This window comes from Tympanuchus pallidicinctus, unplaced genomic scaffold, assembly GCF_026119805.1.
Source record: "Tympanuchus pallidicinctus isolate F22 unplaced genomic scaffold, pur_lepc_1.0 scaffold5, whole genome shotgun sequence".
Taxonomy (NCBI): domain Eukaryota; kingdom Metazoa; phylum Chordata; class Aves; order Galliformes; family Phasianidae; genus Tympanuchus; species Tympanuchus pallidicinctus.
This window is the reverse complement of record NW_026294769.1, coordinates 56,693,307-56,719,702: the sequence shown is the minus strand read 5'-3', so window position 1 is coordinate 56,719,702 and position 26,396 is coordinate 56,693,307. Positions and strand designations below refer to the sequence as shown.

Genomic DNA, 26,396 nt, shown 5'->3' with positions numbered 1-26,396 from the left:
AGCAGCAAACATCAGTCATTTCTCCATTTGGTAATCTCATCAACAGATCTCGCTAACTCCAAGACAAAAAGATTTTCAGTACTAAAATTCAGTAACAGGAATATAGTATTTACATATGGATGCATTTAATACACAAAGAGTAATCATACAACCATCTGAATGAGAAATGACCTTTAAAGATCATCCAAGTCCAACTCCCCTGCAAGGAGCAGAGCCATGAGCAGCTAGATCAGGTGCTCACAGCCCTGTCCTGCCTGACCTGGAACATCTTAGGGACACACATCCAACTCCTCTCTGGGGAATCTGTTCCAGTGCTTCACTACCCTTACCATAAGAAGGTTTTTCATTATATTCAGTCTAAATCACCCTTCTTTTAGTTTGAAACCATTTTCCTTTGTTCTATCACAACAGACCCTGATAAGGAGTCTGTTCTCTTCTTTCTTTCAGCCCCCCCCGCCCCTTAGACACTGAAAGAACACTATCAGGTCTCCCCAGAGCATCATTATTGTGTATTGATTTGGCAGACATAAAAACATTGCTGAAAGCATACATTTGATTTTTAATCAGCTGCTTTTAAAGCATTACTTCCTGCAGCTTGTGAAATAGAATTAAGGCAAACACCAGTCATGTTTACTTTAAAAGCTCGTAAAACCTTTTCTAAATTACACTGGTTCAGAGGTTACAAATACAGGAATGAAATCTTTAGTCAGAAGAGAAAGGTTATCCCAGCAGCTGAGAAGACAAACACTTGAAAGGTTCCTAACCAAGGACAATCTGAAGGTTCAAGGAGCTGAGGAGAAAAAAAAAAGACAAACACGGCAACCAAACAAGCAGACCAATGTTCTCCTGCAGTAAAAGACCTCTACGAAGATACAAGCCTTCATCTTTGTCCTTCAGCTGAATGGCAAATGGAATGCAGGCACTTGGACTTTCCAAGGCAAGAAGTCACTTCAAGGACCAAACAAGGAATGGGAACAGCTTAACCTGCAACAGATGAGAGGCTTTAACTGCTCCCACAGTCAGCTCCTCCCACAGCTGTACAGATGTGGGAGCTGCTAAGCAGTCAGCACACAAAGTCAGATTTCAGCTTATCTCAAGAACACAGTGATGAAGTCCTGAGGCTCAGGAACTGCCTGGCAAACAGGCCAGATGTTCATGCTGTGCAGAGCTGGGGGAAGCAGGCTCTACTGCCTGACTGAAGTCAAACTATGCAGGCGCTGTGCAGATCTCAGGCCATGCAGCCGCTCAAGGAGCTCAACGACTGCAGCTGAACATTCAGGGTAGCTGCAATGAAATCATGAGTATACTCACAAGCTCTTCATTGTCATCCATCCCAACACAGAGTATACCTCAGTATAATAATTCTGCTGTGAATCTTCAGGCTAGCTATTCAAAGTTGATGGGAATATTAACCAGAACTTCAACCAGAGTAACTACAAGGCATATAGGGGAAGGTTTGGGGCCCTGCATTGTTTTTCTGTAACTAGCAACTACTGAATTTTTTGTAGCAAAACAACTTAATTTCATTTTTTCTCTTTGAGTATTGCTGAAGTACAAGATAAAAAAAATAATACATATACTCCACATAAACTGTAACAAAGATTAGATTCAATAAGAACAGAGCTATTACATCTCACTAAGACACCATGAAACAAAGTTCCAATGCTTACCAAAATGGCAGAATTCACTGCATTTTGTGGTTCTAACCTAAATTACAGTTTGACATAAATTACAGATACTGTAGCCTGTGCTGTTCACAATCCAAAACAAACATGAAAGATTTCCTGAGCATTGCTGAACTGTTTACACAAAGCTGTCAATTACACACAGTGTTATCTCCACATACACTATATAGAGCACACAAGACAAATACAAGTTTACTAATGGAAAGCACACTGCAAGCCCTGAAGTCTAGATGAAGTAAGTGAGCCCTTCCTTACATCTGGGCTCTGGTAGATGAAAAGTCTCCAAACAATCTGAACTCCTTAATGTATTTGCCATGCGTTACAAGAGTAAATTGATCTATTACTTTTTATAGGACATGGTTCATAAGATTACCAGTAAAACAGCCAATAGCAGGCAGTCAGCAGAAGATAAAGCTCACATGGAAAGAGTTCCAGCAGAAGTAGTTACTGCTCTGGCTCCAGAAGTCAGACCAAAGTCGTATTTGTAGCAGACCAATGAAAAACACTTTCTGTGGTCTGTCTGGAACTCAAACATTTGACAAAGTCTACCCAATAGTTTTCCTACATGGTGTCCACAGAAACGCACTCAAGAATGACAGAATTCTGGCAAGAGTGAACCTCACAACTAGAAGATGTTTAAGAGGAGGCATCAGATTGTATGGCTCTCCAAAACCAGGCAACTAACTCCAAGCTCTGAGTAGTCTATTGAATGAAAACTGCCTTAGAACGCTCACGGACCCATGCTCTTTTCCATCACCGGTCTATAAAATAAACATTCAAGCAGTCAAAAAGAGGCTGCTCACAAGTGGTATGCTCACTAGAGAAGGTAAACGTTCAGCAGAATAGGATTCTTAAATATTTTAAATCAATTGACAGAGGGCCACAGGAAAAAAAGCAAGATTTCCTGTGCCAGAAAATTACAGCTTAGAGTTACAGCTTTACCTGTCACATCGCTTAGTGCAGAAGGCTCAGCCAACCCTCTCCTCCTGCAAAATAGTTACCTTCCCTTCTCTAAACCTAAGCCATGATAATCCATTCAATGCCTCTTACCACTGTGGGATCATCATAATGACAAGGCAGGCAGTTCTGCAGACGTAAAGGCATCTTGCCCAGTTCTGCAGAAGTCCAGCCAGCTCCGAGTCCACCCAGGAACACAGTTACATGGCGTAACTGCACAGACACTGAACCTCAGCTACTAAAATAGATCTAAGCTGTTTTTGCACCCAGTGGGAGCTGGCTGTCCCTGCAGAGCCCTGCTGGAGGTAGGAACAGTGGGAAGTACAACGGAGCTGCAAGTGCGCGAATTTCCCAGGGCTCAATGCCTATTAGACCTGAGAGCTCTCTGCAGGGATCCATGCTGTTGGAGTGCATCAAGTTTTCCACTCCAAGCACATCTGGGCTTGCCATTCTGTTAATTAGGTGGGGAGCAAAGACACTATGCATGATTTGGAAAATCTGGCTTGCGAGGATAGTTCCCATGCTGAGAATGACAAAATGCAACCCTCAGACTCCCAACAAAATCAGTAGCAATCACGATTTGTTTCTATGTCATATGGGCAAGAAATCAAGACAAAGCTTGTCTCGTGGGCCAGTGCCCCAGTGTATGACCTACTGGAAATAAAAAAAATAAAATCAGAAGTCAGGAAGAGCTGCAGGTAGGAGGGGGAAGTAAATGCAACTTGATGGGCTTGAAATTTAACAACTGAGTCCAGTCATCTGACTTGTGCATGCCAGACTTAGGTCATCTGTTACATCACAGCTAAGTGAACGGATTAGGGAAAGTTTACAGGGATTAGTGCTTTTAATGATTTTCACACAGTGCTGAATCAAATGCTGTACTCAACTTCAAAAAGATTGGCTTAGTCAGTGTCCTGAAAATCCGTACAAGTCACCTCTGTCTTGCACACAGGCCAACAGGCAGGAGGATCCTTTGAATGAAGCCTCAGAGTATAGGTCAACACAAATCAGACACTACACCAGACAAAATGACCTGAGGTCTGAGCCACAAACTGAGTTGAGAAGAACAATGGAAAACCAGGCAGCTGCCTTGGTTGGTTTGTGTTTGGGAAGCTTTGACCATATCATGAACTTCCTATAGATTTAGCATTCACCACCTCCTGTAAATGGTGATAAAAGTAATTTTCTGTCAAATCACTGCTTCTGGGAAGATCATTGCAGGCACATAATAGAAAACCAAGCCTTCCACTCTAAATTCACTTCTGTAATTAGCTTCATTGTATTTTGAAAACAAGAGCAAGTCATTTATGCAACAGAAAAGAGCAACTAACATTAAAAAAAATAGCTATATAAAATCTTTAAAAAAAATAAAAATAAAAATAACACTTCACATGCACTGTTTTTATTCTGTAACCTCAAAGGAAGACAAGGACATCCCTCCGTGCTCCCTCTGCCACAGCTGCTTCTGAAAGGGAGGTAGATGCAACCTCCTCTTTACAAAGGGCATATGTGATGGTACCTCTTCCTTTTATCCCTTTGTCCAGGCATCTCTTTCTTCAGCTGCAGCAGGCAGCCCACACCAAGACATCATCCCAGCAGCTGCAGTGGCACTGGGGAGCAGAGCAAACAGCCACTGATAAACCACCCACCAAGGGCTGTGGAAAGTCCAGAACTGCTTCTGTGCCATCCTGCTGTCAAACTGGTGAAGAATCATAAGTTTTTTAGCCACACAACATGGGTGGTAAAGATCCTCCCAAAACCTACGAACCATGATGGCATAAAGCAGTAAGGAGATGGGACACAGAATCTTGGTCACAGAGTATTGCTAAGCCATCACGATACCCAGGGGCTTCACGCTCTCTTTGAACAGCTGCTTTTAATTTTTGCATACAGGAAAAGCTTGATCACTAAGTGCTTTGTGAACAGGAAAGAGGCAATATTTGCTGGCACTAAAGCAATCTGGTTGTGTAGACCCATCTGTGAATACAGACTGGGACAGTCTTGGAAGGATGTGGTTATTCTCTGAAATAACTTGGTCTAGACAGGAAAAAAAAAGATGATTACAAATATCTTTGGGAAGAGTACAGCCCTTCCGTCCTGCAGACTGACTACTTGATCTGTCCCCTGCACTTCTGAATCTCTGCAATTCTTGTTTCATCACAGCAGTGGCTTTACACAGCCCTCATGCTCCCCTGCACATCTTCCCTTCTTCTTATAGCTACATAGAAAGCAATCAAGTCTCCACTTATCTCTACCGGGTAGTTCAAAAGAAGCAGGCAGACATCCATCTGCTCCATCTTCTGCTCCAGCAAGTCATTTGCTACTAGGACTGAGGCAACTACAGCTGTGTACAATATACAGAAGAAGTCCAAAAAGGCCAACAGCAGGGGAGACAAAGTAACCAGTTTGCCTCAAAGGCTTAGTGAATCAACAGTGGAGCAGCAGTAGAGAAAACGCAGGAAGCTTTCTGGTGCAGACACTCCTACTGAGAAGTCATAATCATCACATTGCTACACGAGAGGTAAATAGCAATGACCACATCCTCAGTTCCTCGCACTTCTTTCCACATTTGTTTCTTGTGGTCATTATCAGTCAAGGCATACACAACATACTGCACCCACATGTCATCGCACACATCTCAAATATTCCATAACTGGAAAACCAGACAGATTCCACTTCCACCCTACACTCAGCAAGGGCACAGGCTCTGCACAGCCTCACGACTCCTGCAGCACAGTAGACAAACAGCATCTCCCAGTTGCAGGAAGACCTGAAAACCAGGACAGTCTCTTCAGAAGGAGGGGTGTGATGATCAGCGAAGCTTGCATCAATCTGTTCACTCACAGATATCCTCCTGAACCAGGCTGCAGCTGCAGGGCTGGACCTACTACCCACACGTACAAGGCTTGGTTCAGCCAGCAACCACCCCTTTAGCACACGAGCATGGAAGAGGGCAACTGAAGGAGCAGGCTGCACAGTGAGATCCAGAGACCACCAGGACTCATAGTTACGTGCCAACACCACACAGGGCACTGTGGAAAAGACAAGAATCTTCAGGAGATAAACAGGACACCATAGCATTCCAAGAAAGGTTGGCTATTGAGAAAGACCTGGATGACAGCCCTCCTTAGGTCACCTTCAAATGTCATGCACAGAACTGTTCTGAGTCCAGTTAGGCCCCTCAATCTCACGCAGCAGAAGGAACATACACTAAGCTCTTCACCTAGTGATCCATTCCTGTAACAAACTATTTATGGACACAGCTCTGAAACAAAGGTAAAGGCAAAGCTCTGGGAATCACATTTAGCACCATCTCAATGAACCACACTTAGCACAGGGCAAAAAATCTCCCTTCTTCAAGCAGACATTACTTTGGACCCCACTAGACTCTAAGCAGCATCCTTTTAGTACAGCAAGCAAGGCAGTATTATTCACATTATCGAGTAGACAGGGAATGCTGTTCAGACCAACCATTAGATCTAGCAGGTAACTGATATGCATCAGGCCACCGTAATAAGGCTATACATGTTAGACTTGCTGGTTTTGGACAATGGAACACAAACTCACTACCCCTGATGACAGGCCATGGTATTACTGGAAACACAAACTTTTTTAGTGGCTGTAATTTAGTGCACACACAGGAATTAGCAAAGGTGGTATAGGAACTGCTGAAGTTCTCACTACTAAGAACTAAGGACACCTTGGAAACACCTGAGAGCAAGTGCAAAAGAGCACCAAAGCAAAGAGCACTCGTTGAATTTGAGTGTTGTACAGAGGGATACGGATTTGTGTAATTGATGTTAGGATCCAGTAGCCAAAGCTTTTCCACAAGTAACACTGTGATGCACAAAGGAGAGTTATTCATGTCCAGCTGCTATTCTCTTCTTCCACAAACTTCACCAGCACAGAAGTCATACTTCATATTCCCTTCGATATGAAGTGTCTATAAGGAATTTCAGCATCTGCAAACATTATTCTAACAAGTAGTACTTTACTTGTTTCACCACCTAAACCTTTTGTTTCAATAAGCTAAATAAGTTAACTTTGTACTAACTGAATGATGCACAGCATGCTACATTCACTACTCTTTCCTTTTTAAAGCCTTCCCTAGCAGTTACTACCACTTATATACGGTAATGAAGCAGCACAGATGTTATAAGCAGGAGCTCCTTGTATTTGTTTATACCTCTGTATCTTCTCTCCAGCTTAGGCTCTGAGGAAGTATGAGGAATGAGCAGTAACTCCAGGCGGATACAGAACATCCACTGCTTTCTTAACTGAAGCTGAGCTACCAAGAATTTGAGAGATTTTGGCTTCCAATCCTCAAGTATTAATGTTTCACATATTGTATGGAGAGAGGCAGGGTGCCTGTCTCTACATGTTTCAGTAAATTCACACTTTTGCAGAACATCCCAGTAACAGCATTCCACACTGAACAGCACTTCTCCAACATTCCCAACCTACACAAGCTTGGAAACCTGATCTTATTCCTCCTGCCAGTGTGTTATGCTATATAAATCAGAATACATATATATACTATTTAAGCTTGCTAGATGTTTCCAGTTTTTCCACACATCTTCATATTGAATTAATTGCAAACTCATACCTAGAGAAGGAAAGTTAAGAGATCACATTAAAAAAATTAAACTCACTGAATGTACAGAAGTAGAAAGCCACAGAATTTTGGTATCAAACTTTTGAAAGTACTTTTTAATCCACTTCAAGACAATTTTGGTAGATTAACTGACTCTAGTTCTCAGTTCCTGCCACTGCCGCAGTCAGCTCCACCAAACTCATCACAAATACGTGGTTCTATCACAAAAGATTGAGAACTCTGACCACAGGAAAATGTTCCAGAGTTACATTCTCTGTTCCGACAGAACAATTCTTTGTGTTGACACCAACTCTGGGATAGCTGAAGTAATTACACTGAAATTAGAAGTGACTTGTTTTTGAGGAGCACCACGAGAGGGAGTTCCAACTACAGAAGAGCAGCAAAATGCCTGCTTCATTACAGTCATACCTGTCTGTTTCCCTCAGAAGAAAAACTCTACCTCTTCAGTCTCTCAGTCTAAGTAAGAACATGAGCAGTGCCACTGATAAATTGCTGAGGCACAGATACAGCAAGCATTTGCAAATAATTAGATTCCACTGTCACACAGATGCTTAGATAACATTAAAAGCTTCACACCACTAAGTCATATGGTGGGTCTTTCAAAAAATTTTTGTTTGTTGCATAAACGAAACTAATGCAAACAAAGCAAAACTCAAGGACCTTACATTCAGTTCACAAAGCCAAAAATTCAGCAAAGATGGAGAACAATGGGAAATTACAAATTTCCTATTGCAGAAAATAAGAATTCAAGAAAATTATCATCATTAACTAGAACGTGCAGAACAGCAGCTACTTTAATTAGTGTGGTGTTCTGATTCATAGCATGAAGAGCCAACAGATGAGACAGAAATGCACTACCATGAATTGGTTGACTCCATGGTGATCCAGCTGATTTCCAGAACGAAAACCACCACCTGAGACTATCTCCACATCGTCCCCTCTTGCAGTAGGACTGGGAAGACAGCAGCCCTAAAAACACCCATTTAACGTTCTTCCAGAAAGAAGAGCGCTATGGAAGTTTTTGTGGTCCCGCAGTTGGAAGTCACAGCTCCTCCAGCTATAAAAGACTCCCTACAGGAGAGCACCCCGTTGAGCCTTCGAAGTACGACAGAGAGAATGTGAAGTTTTGGACAGGTGGAGTGTCATCCCCTTCCCTGACAATTCTTTGTTCTTCCTAGGATTAAACAGTCTGAATAAATAATGGAAATAAGTTTCCAGAATGCAGAATAGCAGAAAACACTTCCTTCACCAAACACTTTGACTTCATGAAGAAATCTCCACCGTATGTCCTGGGACTGCTTTGACTAAGAAACTCGCTCAAAATCAGCTAAGATCAAGCAAGGGAATTAAAGCAAGCGTCAGCCTCAAAACCTTGTGTTTACATTGTAAGACTGTGCCCAGCCTTGAGAACAAGTTGTGGGGAGGGGAAAGAGAGATGGAATTCAAAACCAAAGCCTTTAAGCATTCCTACTGAGGATCAAAAGAAAGATGTTTTAACCAACATATGATTAAAATTCTTTCCTTGGTACAAATGAAGTTTGGACTACCAACCACAGAAAAATTCAAGCTCTTAAGAGTCTCCTCACCTCCCAACCAGCTGCTTTTTTTTTTTTTTAATGGTTGTAAAACAAAATAAAAGCATATTTCAGAAATCAGTAACTCTTCCTTCTCTGCTACAACACCAGCTTCCCTGAAAAGCAGCACCTTTGCAGACCTGAGCAGATCACTGTTGCAATCAATCACTCCCAAAGCATACCAACACCATTACTGAACACCATGTACAATCACTTCAGAATCCGTAAGCACAAACTGCTCTCCAGGCCCAACCACAAACTGGACTGACCTTACTGCTTAACTCCAGTTCAACTGCTAGCACTATGTTCAATAGAAGCTGTACAAAAAGGAGAGGGGGCAAACTTCCTCACCCCTTCACCAGTAAGGCCGGTGTCTGGCCATTTCTGTTTGGCCAACCAGTCAGGCAGCACAGTCCAGTCACAAACAGTGGAAGGCAGATCATCACACAGGGGCTTCAGATAGCTCAGAAGTGCCCAGAAAACAACAACAAAAAAAAAAACGACGGTGGTCTGCATGCTCTAACAGCAGTGTTACTGGAAGGTGTGGATTCTGACGGAAGCCACTCCAGCAAATATACTGAAGACATGCCTAGCAAGAACCACCACCATACCTGACAACATAAGATGGCAGACACTGTAAAAAGTGAGCATTCCAGACAAATGATGACTGGAGAGGGCACTGCACAGAGTTCAAGCTGACAGCTTGCTTCCCAGTTTAGAATCACATAAATAATCTGAGACCTGCAGCTGAATTCAGTTGCTCACATACAAATATTTTAGCATTTGACACTGGAATTTCCCATACATCTACACAGGGCTGACAAACACAATACAAGACTCTACCCTTCTAGTCTGGCAGCTAGAGACAAAAGTGGTAACCCTGAGTATTCCAAACAGCTTTGGCAACTGAACCAAGCTCCTTCCCCAAGCTCAGTAATGAATATGCAAATAAGACTTCAGCAATTGTAGCCTTCAACAAGACTACTTTCTCTTTTTTTAAAAAGAAAAAAAAAAAAAAAAAAAAAAATCAACCACCAGAAACTTCTGAGTTTTAAAACTCGCCTCTTTTTTTCCCCCTCTCTGCACAGCACAAGACTTTGAGCTTTTCAAGACCTGTGTTAAGGTGCTCCCCTCCTCTTACCATGAAAAGGCATTACTAAAACAGGTTTTAAACTTGTTTTACAAGCCTCTTACCCAGAGAGGCTCTCACCCTCTATAGCTATTGTAATTAGCAAAGCCTTTCCACGAGGTGGCATTCTCTGAAGGGAGCCATGTTACAGTCAGCTCTGGTAGGAAAGTACTTGGTTTCAGTTTGAAAAGTCAGGATTTTCTATATTCAGTCAGATGACAGCAGAATGTGAAATAAATCAATCAGTAAAATAGTTGAAAGCGGGGCTAAGAATAAGTTTAGGGACGTCTCCTCCATAGATGTCAGCTAAGAGAAGAACTAAGCTAAGAGAAAGAACTAACAATGACTTAGAAATATTATTTTTGCATCAGCTGAATTCAGGTGGGCCAATATTATAACATACAGTCCTAGAGCATTTCAAGAATTGCTCTATGAGGTTCACAGGCTACATGCAACTAGTTTTGTTTCAGTGTGGCTCTGAACATCCACACTGATGCACCACGTTCATTCTTCTGCCAGTGTAATACAGAATCCAAGCGAGTTTGTGTGCGTCTAAAGCTCCCTTACACAGTCATACATGGCCAAGCAGCTCTAGAGCAGACAAAAGCATCACAAAGAAGTGCCATCTAGTCAGCTTATCACTTAGTACAACAGATATCACTACTATCAGCTATATCCCTATGACAAATCAGGGTTTATTTCACAGTGTTTATATTTACACACCTACAGAAGGAATGGAAGAACTCACCTCCATCTGGAGCGCAGCAGTGTCCTGATCGTAGTGTCCCATGATATTTGGGAAAAAAGTCATATTGTAAGGCATTCTTGAACACCTGGAAATAGTAATCGGTTCGCACGTGAATAAGCTGTGCCCTCGCACTACAGTCAGAAGCAAGCTGTAAGGCACGAAGAACACAAGCACCCCCATTTTGTCAGGCTGTCCCACTTCAGCACATAGCTTCCACTCGCAGTTACACGGACTGTCTTTCCACAAGGATCAGAACACGCATCTTTCTCTTGTCGTTCCAGAGGCGGCAGAGGCGGCAGAAGGCCGATCAGGCACCTTGCTGCTGCTTTCGGCGTCTTCCCATTTCGATCGGCAGCGAGTTCATTAAATCCTTTCTTTCTTCAACCTGCAAACGCAGGAAGAGACGACACGGGGCGATGAACAGACGCGACAACTCGAGTTCGGTCCCCGCGCAGAGCCCGGGTCCGCACCGCGCTCCGCTCCCACCGAGGAGAGCGCCCTCCCGACGTCCACCTGCCCCGAGGGAGAGCTGGCCGCTCCCAGCGCCGCCGTTCGGTTCCCAGCCCCGCCCTAGGAAGCGCTGCCCGCGGGGCCGGGCGGGGAGGCGGCCCAGCGGTCGGCCAGCAGCCGGGGCTCGCTCGCTCGGGCGCCGCAGCCCGACCACGCCCGGGCCGCGCCTCCGCCGCCCCCTCACAGCGAGGCCCGCCTCCCACCGCCCCCCCCCCCCTCGGCCTCCCCGGGCGAACCGCGACCCGCCTCGTCGCGGTCGCCGCTTCCGCCGCCCGCTCCCCGCGCTCACCTCACCCAGCCGCAGCCCCCAGCGGCTCGATGGCCGCCGCTCCCCAGCGGCACCGGCAGGACGTGGCGTCGGGCAGCGGGGCCGCTCACGCGATACTTGAAAGGGCGGCGCGGGGGCCGGGGCGGTGCCGCACCTTTCCCTCCCTCCCCCTGAGGAGGCACGGCGCTGCCCGCCCCTCGGCAGCGGGCGGCAGGTCGCTGCCTGCGCTCTGGTGAGCGGCTGTTGATCAGTCCGTCCGTCCGTCCGTCCGTCCTAAGCTCGAGGAATCTCAGCGAAGCACTCGCAGAAATACGGGGTGAAAAAATCCCTTCTCTATGATATCTTGCAGTTGTGTTTTCCTGACGAGGCTTATTACCTATGCAACACGTTGTGTAACCGTGACTTAGAGAATTTCAGGTATCAAGAAGTGGACTCGTCCCTCCTGTCAGCTCTTGCTGAGATCTGTTTCCAGGCAGTGTGCTGAGCCAACTGACGATGCTCTGTCAGGGTCTGACAGCCAATCTGTGTGAGTGTGGCACCTACACAACGTTCATGCAAAGCACCAGGATCAGTTTGGAGAAAAAAGACAATAATATTCAGACAGAGGAGCACCTGGCTCTGGCTGGCATTCGTGGTGGATGCCTTCTGGAGGCTGAACTCAAGGGTCTATGCACATCTTCTGTTATGAGCCCTATTAGATCAAGAGCCAGGCCTCTGCTAAGGGGAGGCAGCCATGAGCCACTGTGTGGGGCCTCCTCAGGTCTCATCAGACATGTGTGCGGCTGCCTGACTCGCTCTGTGCTGCAGGAACAGGAACCACCAGATACCGAGACATGCAAACCAGCCTCAGAAATGGTCCGCAGATGTTCAGGCAGTGCTCCATCTCTGCTGATGTGCTGCAGGGTAGTCTGCAGAGTCAGGCATGCTTACCCAGCATCAAAGTCATCTGCCTATCTGTCTGCGGGTGGTGGAGAGTATGAAGCTGCGCACTAGAGAAACTGCAAGCTTCTTCAATAGAAGACTCCAGAGATACTTCACTGTAATCTTTCAGTAAGTGAGGGAGCTTATAATCAAGAAGGGGAGCAACTTTTTACATGATCTAATAGTGATAGGACATGGGGGAGTGGTTTTAAACTAAAATAAGAGAAATCTAGGTTAGATGTTAGAAAAAATCTGGCACAGGCTGCACAGAGAAGCTGTGGGTGCCCCAGCTCTGGATGTGTTCACAGACAGGTTAGATGGAGCTCTGAGCCTGATCTGGTGGGTGGCAGCCCTGCCCATGCCTGGGGGTTGGAACAGGGTGGGTGTTAAGGTCCCTTCTAACCTAAGCCGTTCTATGATGGCTTTATTCAGAGGACCACAAAATCTCTCTGTGCAGATCTTCTGTGCGTAATTTCCTGTAGAAATATACACAAAACCTCACTGGATTCCCCTGTGTAAAACCATCTTGGCACCTGTACGAGTCACAAGAAAGCTTATAGCTACCTGCCTCCGATCCACATTGCTCAGTCATTTGAACAAATGGAGTAACTTGATAGCAGTAATGGAATTCAATTTGCTATACAAACAAGTGGGGAGGTGACTAACATTTCCCCAGCGGGTTTCACAGGTGGCATTAATGAAATCTTGTTATGTACAGGTTGTGGAAGTTAATGTGCTCCAGCCTACAAAGGCCTATGTTATCCTCTGTCGTCGTTCCAGTTCTCAACATCCATCTGGCTTCTACTGTCTCTCAGTAGCTCCTTCTCATTTGAGAAACATTACATTTTTCTTTTCATGAGTGCTGAGGCGACATATGCAGTGAGTCTGGCAAAAGAGCACTGGGAGAGTACAGGAGTTCCCACTCAGGTTCTGCAGAAGATGCCCTAAGACACTGCCTAGCTCTTGATGAAGTTACTGAGGTGCTCTGCTCGGGGAACACATCCGTTCCTCAGATACACAAGAACTTTGCAGATAGGTTGTGCTCAGTGCAGATTCAGACTCCAGCAGGTTTCTACTGATTTCTCCTTCCTTCTAAATTTCATTGACTAAACCTGGAGGCATTTTCCTGGAAACAAGAAAAGAAAGGCGTAGGACAATCAATAGCAAGTGAATGATCTGTGCTTACCAGCACATACAGTTGACAGCTTCTCAGAAAAGCTTTTGTTATAATTTTAATATAGGAAAAATATGATTTTCATGATACCTTAATAAGAAATTTTGCTGATACAGGCACCCTTTCAATAAAACTGGGCCAGTCTGCCAAAGCATCTGAAAATAGAGTATGGTAAGGAGTTTAGCAGCCTTAGCTGTGAGCTCTGCAGGTCATATTGTGTAATATAGCGTTGTATTAAGTGATGCCTTAGCTCCTTCTATCAAAATGCATTTTCATACATAAATTAAGTCTCCCAAAACACAGCTATGACTAAATAACATTGTTTTCGTCCCTTAAAAACTCCATTGTTTTTGTTACATGATTGTAAAAAGGCAGAGAAGAGGAAGGATGAGCCCTTTCTTCAATCACACTTTTAATGTATATTGCTTCCTCTGAACTTAGTAGTTGAGCAAGTTATTCCAGAACCGCAATCTAAATATGTTTGTTTCTGGCTATATAAAGGTCTTGACTAACCAGAGAGAGGAATGTGAACATTCTCATTGGCACCCAGCAAAGCTCTTTTAAGTATGATTAAGTGTTTTAAGCATGTGCTCAAATATATCACTGATTAGGGATGCAGCTGCTCAGATGTGTAAGTACTCTGCTCACCTGGCTCAGGAGATATTGTTAACATTTCAGTTAATGTAATACTAATTTTCTGACCTTTCTCTGGCACCATTTCAAACTATTATAGTACTGCAATTTTTTTTTAATTTTTTTTTTTTTTTACAAAGAGTTGAAGAGATTTAGAGCATAGTTCAAATCTCAGGTCATTTTCAGATGTTTTTCAATGGAGTTAGCAGGGAGGTTTCAGCAGTGGGGGCTGTCAGCTCCCCTCCAAGTTCTGCTGGCTGCTACCATCCACATGAGAGATGCAGTGGGACAGGTTGTGTGCTGTCCCTTCAGCCCATGCTCCATGCATTAGCTTAAACTCATCTTCACCAGAAATGTAAGCAGCCTGCCTGGGCTGTGAATTGCAGTACCCTTCATTCAACTTTTATCATAGATGTCCTTCCTGGAAAGGTGGAGAACACCACAACCACATTTGCTGTGTGAAGATGCACCTTGTGCTCATGCATGAGGGAGGAAGGCTCTAAAATGTTCAGCAACTGTCATGAAGAAACTTAGCTCTGAGATACAGGGGGGTTTGTGGCTTTGGTGCTTGGATGCTACGCATGAGCACTTTTATGCTGGCTTGAGCTCTTTCCTGCTGGTACATCTAAAAGCATCATAACTGAATTATATTTTTGGAACATTGTACCAAAGTTTGACTTAATGTAACCTAAATATTACAGATTTGCCAATTAGATAGTTTGATGTTGGCTGATTCAGTTATGAGGTTCAAGAAGCTCTCGTTATTCTGCATTTAAAACATATTATTCATAATTTGATGAAATTTAGGAGTAAATAGCCAGTAGATGGCACCAATAAATCCTGTTGTGAGACTTAAAATTGAAATATTTTTCTGAAATGTGCTTGAAAATAATAATAATTAAAAAAGATACAAAATCATATTATTAAGATATTTTATTCTAATTAGTTTACAGTAATAGCCAGGAAAATCTTTCCATTTATGGGCAGAATGTGTTTCCTAAGTCATTTAATTGAACACATAGACTGATGAGAAAGGCTTAGAAAGAGCACATAAGTGTTTTACAGTAATTTCAGAGTTCTTTGGTAAATCCAGCCTTTGATCAATTGATGCCTTCTGAGCACTTCTCCAATCACATCCAGCTCAGTCAGATTAAACCTTCCTTTGTAACACTGATTTCCTCCTCATAAAGCCTTTAAGCTGGGTGTGCATCACCCCCCCACCCCCCCTCCCAGCAGCAACCATGAAAACCAGAAAAGGAAGCATTGTGAGAACAGCAGAAGGTTTGTGCATTGCCAAGTGCTGGCTGCTTGGAACCCATGTCAATTTGTCCCCTGAACAAAGTATGACCTATCTTGACTTCAGTCCTTCCAAACATTATGGCTGTGTGGTTTGTGGCACCCAAACAGGCCACGCATAAGGAGATGTTGATTTCCTTTATGCTAGAAACATCTCATCCTTCATTTGTCTGTAAATGACAACACCGTGCATCCACTGCGTTGCTTTAATAAAACAGTGATTATGCTAATATTATTCCTTTCCTAACAGGTTACCTCACCTAGCCTCAGATTCTCAGCACAATGCAAAGTAAACAGGAAATACACCTTTAAAGAGATCTTTTTTTTCTGAGAATGATCAAGGAGATTTTGTTCCTCGTGGACTTTTAGCAGACTTCGCTCCTGCTAAAGCTGAGACTTATCTGTTAGGGTGACATTAACAGTAGCAGCAATGGTGGGTGTTTTCCACAGAGCAATTCCTCTTATCTCATTCTGTACTCTGGAGAATGTCACAAAGGCTGAGGGAAAGGAAATCAGAGCTACCGGGCATGAGTCATTTCCAGTGGCTAACATTGATAGGAGCCAAAAACTTTGCTACAGTAGACCAGAAAGGTAGTGAAGTCACCAACTATAAAATAGCAAATACTGACTTAAGAGTGTGTGCTGCAGTTTTATTCTTTCTTACCTCAAAAAAAAACATATACTGGTGAAATAACTTGAATCAATCTGTCCCGTCTATGTGATATGCAGTTATCAAAGAACAATTGCCTTGCATGGATTTCAAATGCTGCATTTTATGCTCATAGTTTAACAGACTTTTTGAAACATGAGAATGTCAGGGATACAACAAAACAACTTTTCAGGCTTAATCCAAGCTTTTGGATTTCAGGCACTAATTACTTCAAGGTGATTCTGAAGGTTCACCTTGAGCCTAACACACTGAAAGCAAACTAAGGAGCATTTATAGCACCATGCCAGGTATTGATAATTACATCCATCCCATGCCCAGATGGTGTGTGTTGTCATCCCATAATAACAACACAGCTCTGCAGTGACTTCCCAAATTCTTCAATTCTATGGGATAAAGTTAATGTTTAAAAATCAAGTAAAAAAATCAAGATCCCTGTATCCATCTTCTTTATATATTGCTTTTTATTAAAATCTATCATTTTAATCTTTTTTATAATAATGAAATTATTTTACTCTTGTAGTTTTAATATCAGAAATCACAAATTGATCTTCTCCACAGGTACTCCTGCACTATTACAAAATAGAAACATGAATAGAATAGAATAGAATATTATATATATAGAATATCTATATAGAATACAATAGAAGCATGAAGAATACTGAATACATTTTCAGCTGAGATGTAGAGTTTTGTCTAAGATCAATGCAGAACATAAAAATGAGTAACACTTCAGATCCTGGGGTAACTGTAGCCACATAATAACTAATTTTTTTTTGTTAATAAAATCCAGTGCAATCCAGGACTGGTGTCAGCATTACTGCTTTAAACTAGGATTTGTGAAATATACTCCAGTTATACCATGTCCTGGGAGATAGTGCTGATAGCCACTGTTATATCACTTATGAATTACAGAAACTGATTTTCTCAGTCTCTTTAATCCTTGTTATTTGGGATCACCTGTTATATCACTTGTTCATATCCAGAAATGAAGCCTTTCCATCCAAGGATTAGTTGTAAAAAATGTTATGGAGCCAACATTCTGAGTGTGAAAGCATTCTGAATACAAATTAGGACAGAAAAACAAAATGTGCAGAGCTGTTGAACTAAAAAAAAATAGTAATGGATAAAACTAATAATAACTGAGAAAGAAAAGACTCAAGGATGTGGCAGCAATAGCCTCAGTGAGGCTTAAACAATAACAACAAAAGCTTCATTAGTTGATTCTAAGCACAGAAATACGGTTGTTTGAATATGCTTAATATCCAAATTTTTCTTCTCATCTAGCATAGCAGAATTTCAGTAATTCTGATATTGTCAGCTGTGACTGACTGACAATTTGAGAAAAGAGGAGTCTGAGAAGAGGATGGCCATATTCAGTTACACACTTTTACTTTTTTTTGTTGTTTACAAAGTGTTCTTGTTTCCATGTGTACGCTTTTATTTTCTTTCTTGGACTTTTTGCCATGTAATTGCTTACATTTAACCCAAAGTGGAAAAGGGAGGCCAAAAGCCAAAAAGCAAAGCATTGAGTAGAAGGAAGACCACAAGTAAAGAGTGAAGGTCAGGCTTCTCTGTGACAGCAGGATCAGAAGCAGAGGAGAAGGGCCAGGAAGACCTTTTCTCCTCTGAGCAAGGCAGACACAGGAGGCTGGGCAAGAGTCTGCTTGCTGGATAGGGATGAATCATATCAAACTTAATTTGGGGCTAACGTAAGGATCTTGAAATGTGTTCTGAATGCAAAACAAAGCAAAATGCGACACATAAATTAATAGAAAAATTAAACAGTCTTGAGACACAAGGTGGGATTTGTGCGTGACTGTAAGGCAGGAATCCTGATCTCCCCTTCACAGAGTGCTGGTTCATGAAGGCCTGCAGTCTTGGTTTCCAAACTGAAAAAATGGCTCGTAAGTATCCCTAAAGCTTTCCCTTTTACAGAGAAAAATGGGGAGCACTCATACTGTCACCTCTTGGATCCTAAATATCTTCTGTGAGGCAAAGATGCTTAGGAATCATGGGAGACCTCTCTGGCTTCCTTGCCAACAGCAGCCTTATCAGCATGGTCATCTTTGTCCTGAGAGGACTCAAACTGCCTTTGAATGATAGGGATGACAGTATTTCCTTCCATAGAGATGCTCATAAACACTGATACGATATCCCTGACTAGCAGTATCATCCTCACAGTAGCAGAGGACAATGACGTTGCAATAGTTCATTGTTGAATTTAATTGTCTTGCAAGTCTGCCTAAGAGCCCTGTCTTTAGTCTTGCAGTGCTGCAAATTCCATTTATACCTGTAGTGGCTCATTTGGGCAAAAATGACTGGTGAGTCACCATTTGCCACCAATGGTCTCTTCATGCACTGATCCTTTTCTCCAGTTTTCTAGCAGGCCAATGACCACTTGAGAGGTTCAGCTGAGATCACAGTGTGCTAGAAGTATACATTCTCCTAGAACATGTTTTTTTATGGCTGCATTAGGGATGCATTTGGGATGAGGTTCTGTGTCTGATCCAACTCTTCAGCAGTATCAAATAGTAGGACTGATGATTTTCATGGTGAGAAATGAAAGTGAGCAAAACAATCTCTGTGGAGAAGCTGATCTTGGCTTATAGCTGATACGGGCCCAAAGATGTTGATAGCACTCAGGGGGTCAGGCCAAGCCACCCAAGGGGAACAGAAACATTCAGGGATTGTAACACTGTTTTTAGAGGTCAGAATGACAATGGAAGTGCCATACCAAAGGAACAGAGACAGATCCTGGGACCTTTTCAAAATGTCAGTAATACAAAATGGATAGACAAGGTCAAATTCAGTTTAACTTAACTCAATTTCTACTGGAAATGCAATTAGAGTAACTCATATACAGTTGTTCAGCCTGATTCTTACATGCATAAATCTGATGTTACTGTCTCCATGCATATGTCATAACAGCTAGCACAGAATAAGAACTGAAAACAAGTGTCTAGGAGCTTAATTTTTCACTTCAAAAGCAGGTATTTGTTCCTGTACAAACAAGAGCCACAGAGTAATTTATATTAAAAACAGATATTACTGTTTTTAATAGAAAACAGAGAACAATTTCTGTTATAATATTAAAAAAAAAAAAGGTATTCATGGATTTACATTGGCATAACTAGCATCAGGATTTAATCCGATGGTCTGACATTTCCATAATTCCATAATTCATGTGTTTTCCTCTTTCCATTTTCCTCTTTGTGCATGCTTTGGCAAGATGTACATGTTTCTGCATCTCTGCCAATTGCATTGTGCTATGCCTTCAGCAGCAAATCCAAGATTTCTACATGCCTGGGAGTAAAGAAAATAATTCAGCTAAGCTTTTGTTCCAGCTCTGTATGAGTTGTATGAGTGAAACTTCAAAAACAAGCAAAGAATTTGCATATTTCTACTGATTTGGAAGAACCCAATGCTACTCTATATTCAGGATCTCTAGCTGCATTTAAAAAAAAAAAGCGAGAGAAAGAAGAAAAACATGCATTACTCGAGCTTTCTAATTTCATTTTAATTCCAGCAGACAATGCGTTTTCTTCTTGATTGCAGGCTATTGCAAGAGATCAGCAGCGGCGTAATACGTGTTACTAGGATAAAGAACAGAGCTGTTTTCACTTGTATACCTGCACCAAAGTGATTCAAATTTACATTTTATGAAAGTATGTAAACAAATACAATGGGAGAAAATCATGGAGTAGAAACAGATTGCACTGAATTGCACTGGTGCGTATAAGCAAGGCTTGAACTTGCCTGCCATGTGAAGAAGAAAATCATTTTTTCTTTTATTTCAGAGAAAGCTGAAGTGAAAGGCGCTATTACTTTTCCAGGAGTCTGACAAGCAGCCCAAGAACAGTGTCAAGATATACATATTTATTGCCAAAAGATGGTCACTTGGGTTTGCTCAAGCAGAGCTTTCTTAAGTTTTTGAGAGAACAGAAATTTATCTAAGAATTCAGTAGCACTGAGTGTTAAAGTATGTGGGGTAAATGCCATTTGAATTCAATGAGAAACAATTCAAAGAACTGAGCAAACACAGATCAAGATATCCTGGACTAATAAGAAAAAATCATTAGTTAACCATAGGAGACTTCTATAAGGTAATGAATATGAGATGAGACTTCTATAAGTGAATAATAGCCAGCAGTATCTCCTCTCAGAGAGCAGCTTTCCACCTGCTTCAGAAGCATCCAATCTAGAAGTCTTCAAGTATTCACATTTGTGACAGTGGATTTTCAAGACACAACATGTTTGAGACAGCATGAAAAAGTTCTCAGATAATCTAGCAAGTGGTAACCACAAGTGATGGAGTACATCTGAAAAGTTACCACAGTTCAGCTCTGCACGAGCAATCTCTTATCTGAGATAGGGTGGCTGACCCTACCTATGGTGATTTCTCCTTGCTTAAACGAAGGGTTCTCTGATGTATGAAAAAAGATCGATCAGTTCAAACCACTGCAGGATCTTCTATGAAGGAAACAGAGACTGTGACGTGAGAGTGGTTCACACTCTTCTATCATGAGGCATGCTAACATCAAAGGATATTGAGTCAGAGAGGCAGTGCTGACATGACCGAGCTGAGAGACAACTTTTGGGCATACACTAGTCTCTGAAGTGTGTGGAGACTTTACAGGAATTAAATCTCATTGCTTGCATCATGCTGTGGTCAGGACAACAGAACTTTGTATATTCTCTGTAAGTATACAGGAACTACCTCAAAGTTATCTGTGTCTGTCATTGAATCAAATGATGTGAATTCTACCAGTCACTTTGATAAAAAAAAGGATAATACATGGTTGTTTCTGAAAGTAATAATTTATTGACTTTCTCAGATATGTAATTAAAAGTAACCTAGACTTTACAAATGTATAGGAGCAGAGAGAAATGAAAAACATGGTCTTTCATGTGAGGAGTATCACCCGAACTTGGCATTAGTCCCAAATTCATCCAGTTCCATAGAGCTGGCAACTATGTTTATGAAGACAGCAGCCCTATTGTAGCTTATCTCCAAAATGTTAGGGTTAGTCCAAGATAGCTGTGAGCATACTGTGTATCTGCAGAGCCTGGTTTGGTCTGTTTCCAGCAGGCTTTCTAGCATCTCATCCCTGCTATATTTGACTTCTACCCTTGTATGAAGCCTCCCCAGAAGAAGTTGAAAACACGAGAACAAATAGGCATTTGACAACTACATCAGCCATCCTTCCTAGAAAAGCCAGCAAAACATCAGTTCTGGTTTGGAAAAACTTACCTGCTGGTTCAGCAGGACCATATTCTTGCCAGTTTCTCTGTAGTTCAGAAAAGACTTGTGACCCAGGACAGCAATGTCCCTGGTGGGACCAAGATGGCCGGGACTGGATACCAAATTCTTGTATATGGTTACCATCTCCAACAGTTGATGGAGGCATTTGGCAACAGCCCATGGCAGAGGAAAATGCTCTGAAACCTCATCACTCATAAGACCACCAATCTATGTCTACATAAGTATGGTCATGGTGGAAATTACTGAGGCATAATCCAGATTGTTTATCCATTAGAGCGCTGCAGCTGTAAACCAACTCATCAGCGCCGCCGCCATAACTAGCAACTAGAAGCAAAATATTCTGTCTGTGTCTGTGTATGTCTTTTGTGTCTCTTCTGAAGGCTTGTTATTCTTCTTGTCAAGTGTCAGAATTGACTCTAAAACAAGGATGTATGGGTGACTAGGAAGTACTAATGAACCATTCATTAGCTTATCAGGAAACCACAGCTTTCTGTGATTGAAGGAAAACGGGATTAAAAAGGAGCCCCTGAAAGTACAAGTTTGTAATGACAGGAGAAGGCTTCTTAGTGAGAGTGCAGAATGATACCAGGGGTGCCGTGACTGTAAACACAAATCACACATTTGTGTGGCCAGCTATTAATCACTGAAGGAAAGGAAGCTTGTGAATTGCATTTTTAGGGATGACAAACAAGGAGCCTCTAGCGTAAGTAAAATACACTATATCCAGGAAGTTCATATATGGCATGGAATTACAAACTAATGAGGAAAGAGCAAGTAAGCAGACTTGTCAGAAACCGTTTCAAATGACTCCAAATGGACAAAGAGTGAAGAGAAAACCTTCCAGCATCAGTCATACTTCTGGAGGAGATGAGGTGAAAAAGGATGAACACAAACATATCCCTGGCAGTCTGCAACACCCTGCCTCCATCACAGAGCAGGCTGGTGCCAGTGCCCTGAGAACACAGAGGAGCAGAGCTGGAGCACAGCACCACAGTGGCGAGGAGGCTGAGCAGTGTGCAGCAGGCTTAGCTGAATCCTAATTGGGAATGAGCTATAAAAAGTGGACAATTTGGACTATCTTTACCAGTACATCATTGTATAACATTGATAGAAATATTTCTATTGGACTGTTCTGTTTTTACTAGCCTGGAAATGCATTCTTGTCTGTTTGAGTATGAACTGGTTTCTTTAGCCCCTATGAGTTGTATCAGCTGCTTAGTCTGGTGCCCTTTCTTTGAGAACTGGGCATTAAAAATCAAGGCAGCCACAGATGGAGAACACAAAAAGCCCTTCTGTAAACCCTCTGGCATGAATAACACTTTGTAGGCATAATCACACAAGACCACATTATACTCAGGTGGTCCTGTGCAATCTTGCTTAAAAATTAACAATTGATTTTACCTAGACTACCATCACTGATGAAGGAAGCTGTGTACTCAGAAGTTGCCAGTGAGCACACTGACTGTGTAGCAGAGTGGACAGGATCCATGCTCAAGTGTGTATGCCAAACCAGCTCCAGCCAGTTGCACTGGAATTTTCATCAGCTGCATACATCAACACTACTCCTGAGGTGACTCTGAGACTTTTTTTCTGAGGCCATCCATATGAAGAGCCTGAGCAAGCTTACTAAGAATGTTGGTTCCCCTTCTGCTTGGTCTCTTCATGCTCCCACAGTAACCAAAGAGTGTCCTCTTTACACCTGTGGGTTCCACATCAGCTCCTTGTAGCATGCCAAGGTCTCAGCTTATATTAGAGCAGTGTGTACACTAGTGAACCGGACATGCTTTTTCTTCAAACTGGCTCTTCTCCAGGTTAATTATAGGACCGCTGTACAGCTCACAGGAGCTGTTTGTAATACACTGCCCATGGTTTATGAGACATGTCCTGGGGCACAAATGAGGGCATCCATGGGAGAGTCAGGCTGGGAGGCATGTGGGGTGGAAGCAGTTTCTGTGGACAGAGAGAGGCAGACACAACTTAGCCCCTACAGCAGCTCTGAGCACAGCCCTTCTTGGTCAAAGCCTGAGTTTGCTGAGAGGGAAGTAGCTGTTTTGTTCCAGTGTTCACTGGGAGTCAGCACACGTATGTGTGTAGGTACTGTGCAGATGGCCTGGGATTGAGGAGCAAGTACTGGAGCTATGTGACTTATCGCATTTTATCACAAAGTGAATCTATGCTGCTAAAATGCATTTGTCATATGAAATTCTTATGGGAGGGAAGTGGAAAATGCCTACATAGCACAGGCTTAACAATCTGCTTTCTTACGATGGATGCAAACAATATTAATGTATTGTAAGAAAACACAGCACCCAGACAGATAAGCAGCAATGACAGCAACTTCAGCTTCATGCCAGCTGGAAAATGTGGCCCAGCATATATTCTGGAAGTTAATCTCTTGCATTTTCTACCATTTCAAATTGTCGAAAAACAAAGGCCAAAGGACAGAAAATCCTTGTTTACAAGGTGTGGAATCCCAGAGCAGTAAAGTACTGCATTCCAGAGGTGGGTGTACTTGCCTCAGCCAATTAATTTAAACATAAAATTTCACCTGAAAGATGTTTTAGGGTCAGAAACACAGATGATTAATATAATTTGCAGCAAACTCTATAGTTATCCACTAATATTTAACTCCCTACATCCTAATTGTTTCCAGAGGCTACAATACTGCTTGCATGGCATTTTAGCTGGATAGTGAATCAAGGAGAAGTAACTTTGCTCTCATGCTCAGAAGCTTTGATCATGTGCTTTAGCTTGCCCAGGTCCACATCTAACCTGTGTACAACTATGGCTGCTATAGTATGAGAACATACAGATCCATATGCTATAAAATTTATTACACATTAATACCCTGTATGACGTTTCTGTGGAGAATTAATTGGAGGATAATTGCAGGAAACATTGGTTTAGAGACAAGGGCAGGATTCACCTCTTGGCATTTTAGGATTAAACCACCCTTTCATCTCTGGAGTCAGCAAAGTGAACAACCTGCGGATTACCTAAGGTGCCTTTTCTTTATCTGTTTTTGGCTGTGAACTGGTTGGTCTTTCTACCCATGCAGTAATGACCTAGACCTGTATCTAAGTATCTATGTATAAGTGTTTTGCAAAGGTTAATGGAAATTAAATTAAAGCTGAACAATACTGATTATAATGCAAAAGCTTGCAAGCAAGGCTAATTAATACAATTGGCAGCACACAGGTCAGCTTTGTCCTGACCTGTGACACCACTGTCTTTCTTTCTCTCTCAGCCCTATTTTTTTTTTCCTAAACAGCCACACTCAGCAATCTGAAATGGATTCTTCCAAACATTATAGCCAGTTTGATACAGACAGAATTGTAAGGGCATCACGTAAGATATTCAGTCCTCCACTGAGAAAAGAAATTATGTTCTCCCTTCTCCCTTCTTATGAATAACCTCATTGTACCATTAAGATTAGGGAATTTCTTACATTTAGTGTTTGTTTAGTTTTTCTGTTCAAGGAGATGTTGCACATAAACAAACTCAGATTTTATTCTATTAAAGTGACATGCTAATGTCTTTTCTGGCCACTCAGCTCACTTTTTATCCTGTGTTAACAACTCAGCTTTGGAATAAGTTTGCTCAGAGGCAGGAGGATGGCTTTTGACATGTGGAGACTGAATGGGAAAAAAAAAAAAAAAAGGAAAACCAGATGAGAAGACTTGAAAAATCCTGGATGATGATGGGATACAACAAGAGGTTTGCACCTCTGCCTCTTAGGCTACCAAACATCATGTTTTCTGGTGCCTATTCAACATTCCTCCCTGAAAAAATGTGGAAAGAAGATGCTTCATTAGGTGTGAGTGCAATGCGGGATGCTTGTTGGCCTGAGGCCACTGAAAGTTTGATTCTGAAACATTGCAGAGTATTGACTTCCTCAAAATATGAGGTCAAGACTGAGTCAATGTGGAGTACAAAAATGCAGTAAATGCACTGTTTGTTTGCACAGTAGTACACATCTCCTAACACCTCATAAGTTTCAGTTTTAGAAATGCCCTAAAAGGCCATTTTCTAGCTAAGCCTTGGCAGTTTAGGTGGTTTCTGTTGCAATGAGCTTCCTCCCTCTGTCACTCCCTGCAGAAGAAAGGGCTCTGCTTCAAAGGCATTGTCTGACCCCTAAATTCATTATATCCTATTCTCAGGGTTCCTGTGGGGTTCTACTTGCCTGGCTGATGGACTATGGCTCCCTTCTGTCCCCACAAACTTTTGCTTTTTGGCACCTCTAAAATCTGTTCCTTTGTACTGTTCTTCCTTTTCAACAGGAATCAAACAAGGTGCTGCGTCAGCATCTTGGCCAGGGATCAAGGAAGAACAGGGTGTTTGAAAGAACACCCTAGGCATCAACAATGAGAGTAAAGATGATATTTCAGCAAAAGTAACCCTTTCTGGAGTTAGGGGAAAATATCTTAACAATTTAGTGCCATTGGAAAGACTAGGCAAAATCAGTGTTACCCATAGAATTTATGAGTTAATCTCTATGGCACAGTTAGGAAACGGTTGGCTGTTTTCTTTGATCTCTGTTTTCCAGTTCAGCCAGGATGTTAAAAGCACATTCTTCAGTATAATGTGACATTCAACACTTTTACCACAGGTTCAGGCCCAGCAGTGCCAGTGGCTGAGGGAAGGGCTGTCCCACTCTGCTCACCTTGAGCATTGGGCGCAGGTCTGGGTGTCACAGTACTGGAAGGACAAAAGACCATCAGAGAGCATCCAAAGTAGGACAGGAAAGATGGGCCTGGAGAGTGAGATGTACGAGGAGCGCTGAGGCCGCTGTTTGTGCAGCCCGGAGCAGAGCAGCTGAGGGGAGGCCCGATGGCGGCTGCAGCTCCTCACAGGGAGCGGAGGGGCAGCGCTGAGCTCTGCTGTGTGACAGCGACAGGGCTGAGGGAACGGCATGGAGCTGCGTCAGGGGAGGGGCGGGTGGCGGTCAGGGAC

The 26,396-nt window shown here is 42.6% G+C and overlaps 2 protein-coding genes and 1 long non-coding RNA gene across 3 annotated transcripts in view; 1 reads left to right on the top strand and 2 right to left on the bottom strand.

The window, feature by feature from the left end:
* The window catches only part of FZD6 (frizzled class receptor 6), a 28,682-nt gene extending 17,041 nt beyond the window's left edge, over positions 1-11,641 (bottom strand). The window contains exons 1-2 of the mRNA XM_052704742.1: positions 11,508-11,641; positions 10,709-11,093 (exon numbers count right to left, since the gene is read on the bottom strand). Of these exons, the coding sequence (XP_052560702.1) occupies positions 10,709-10,888 (180 nt within the window). The 5' untranslated portion in view covers positions 10,889-11,093; positions 11,508-11,641. The remainder of the gene's footprint in view (positions 1-10,708; positions 11,094-11,507) is intronic.
* LOC128091540 (uncharacterized) overlaps positions 1-26,396 on the top strand; it is a 340,253-nt gene that overhangs the window by 267,880 nt on the left and 45,977 nt on the right. The window lies entirely within an intron of this gene.
* Positions 15,181-26,396, bottom strand: part of BAALC (BAALC binder of MAP3K1 and KLF4) — a 38,365-nt gene continuing 27,149 nt past the window's right edge. Inside the window, exon 3 of the mRNA XM_052704771.1 lies at positions 15,181-19,483. Coding sequence (XP_052560731.1) covers positions 19,361-19,483 — 123 coding nt within the window. The 3' untranslated portion in view covers positions 15,181-19,360. The remainder of the gene's footprint in view (positions 19,484-26,396) is intronic.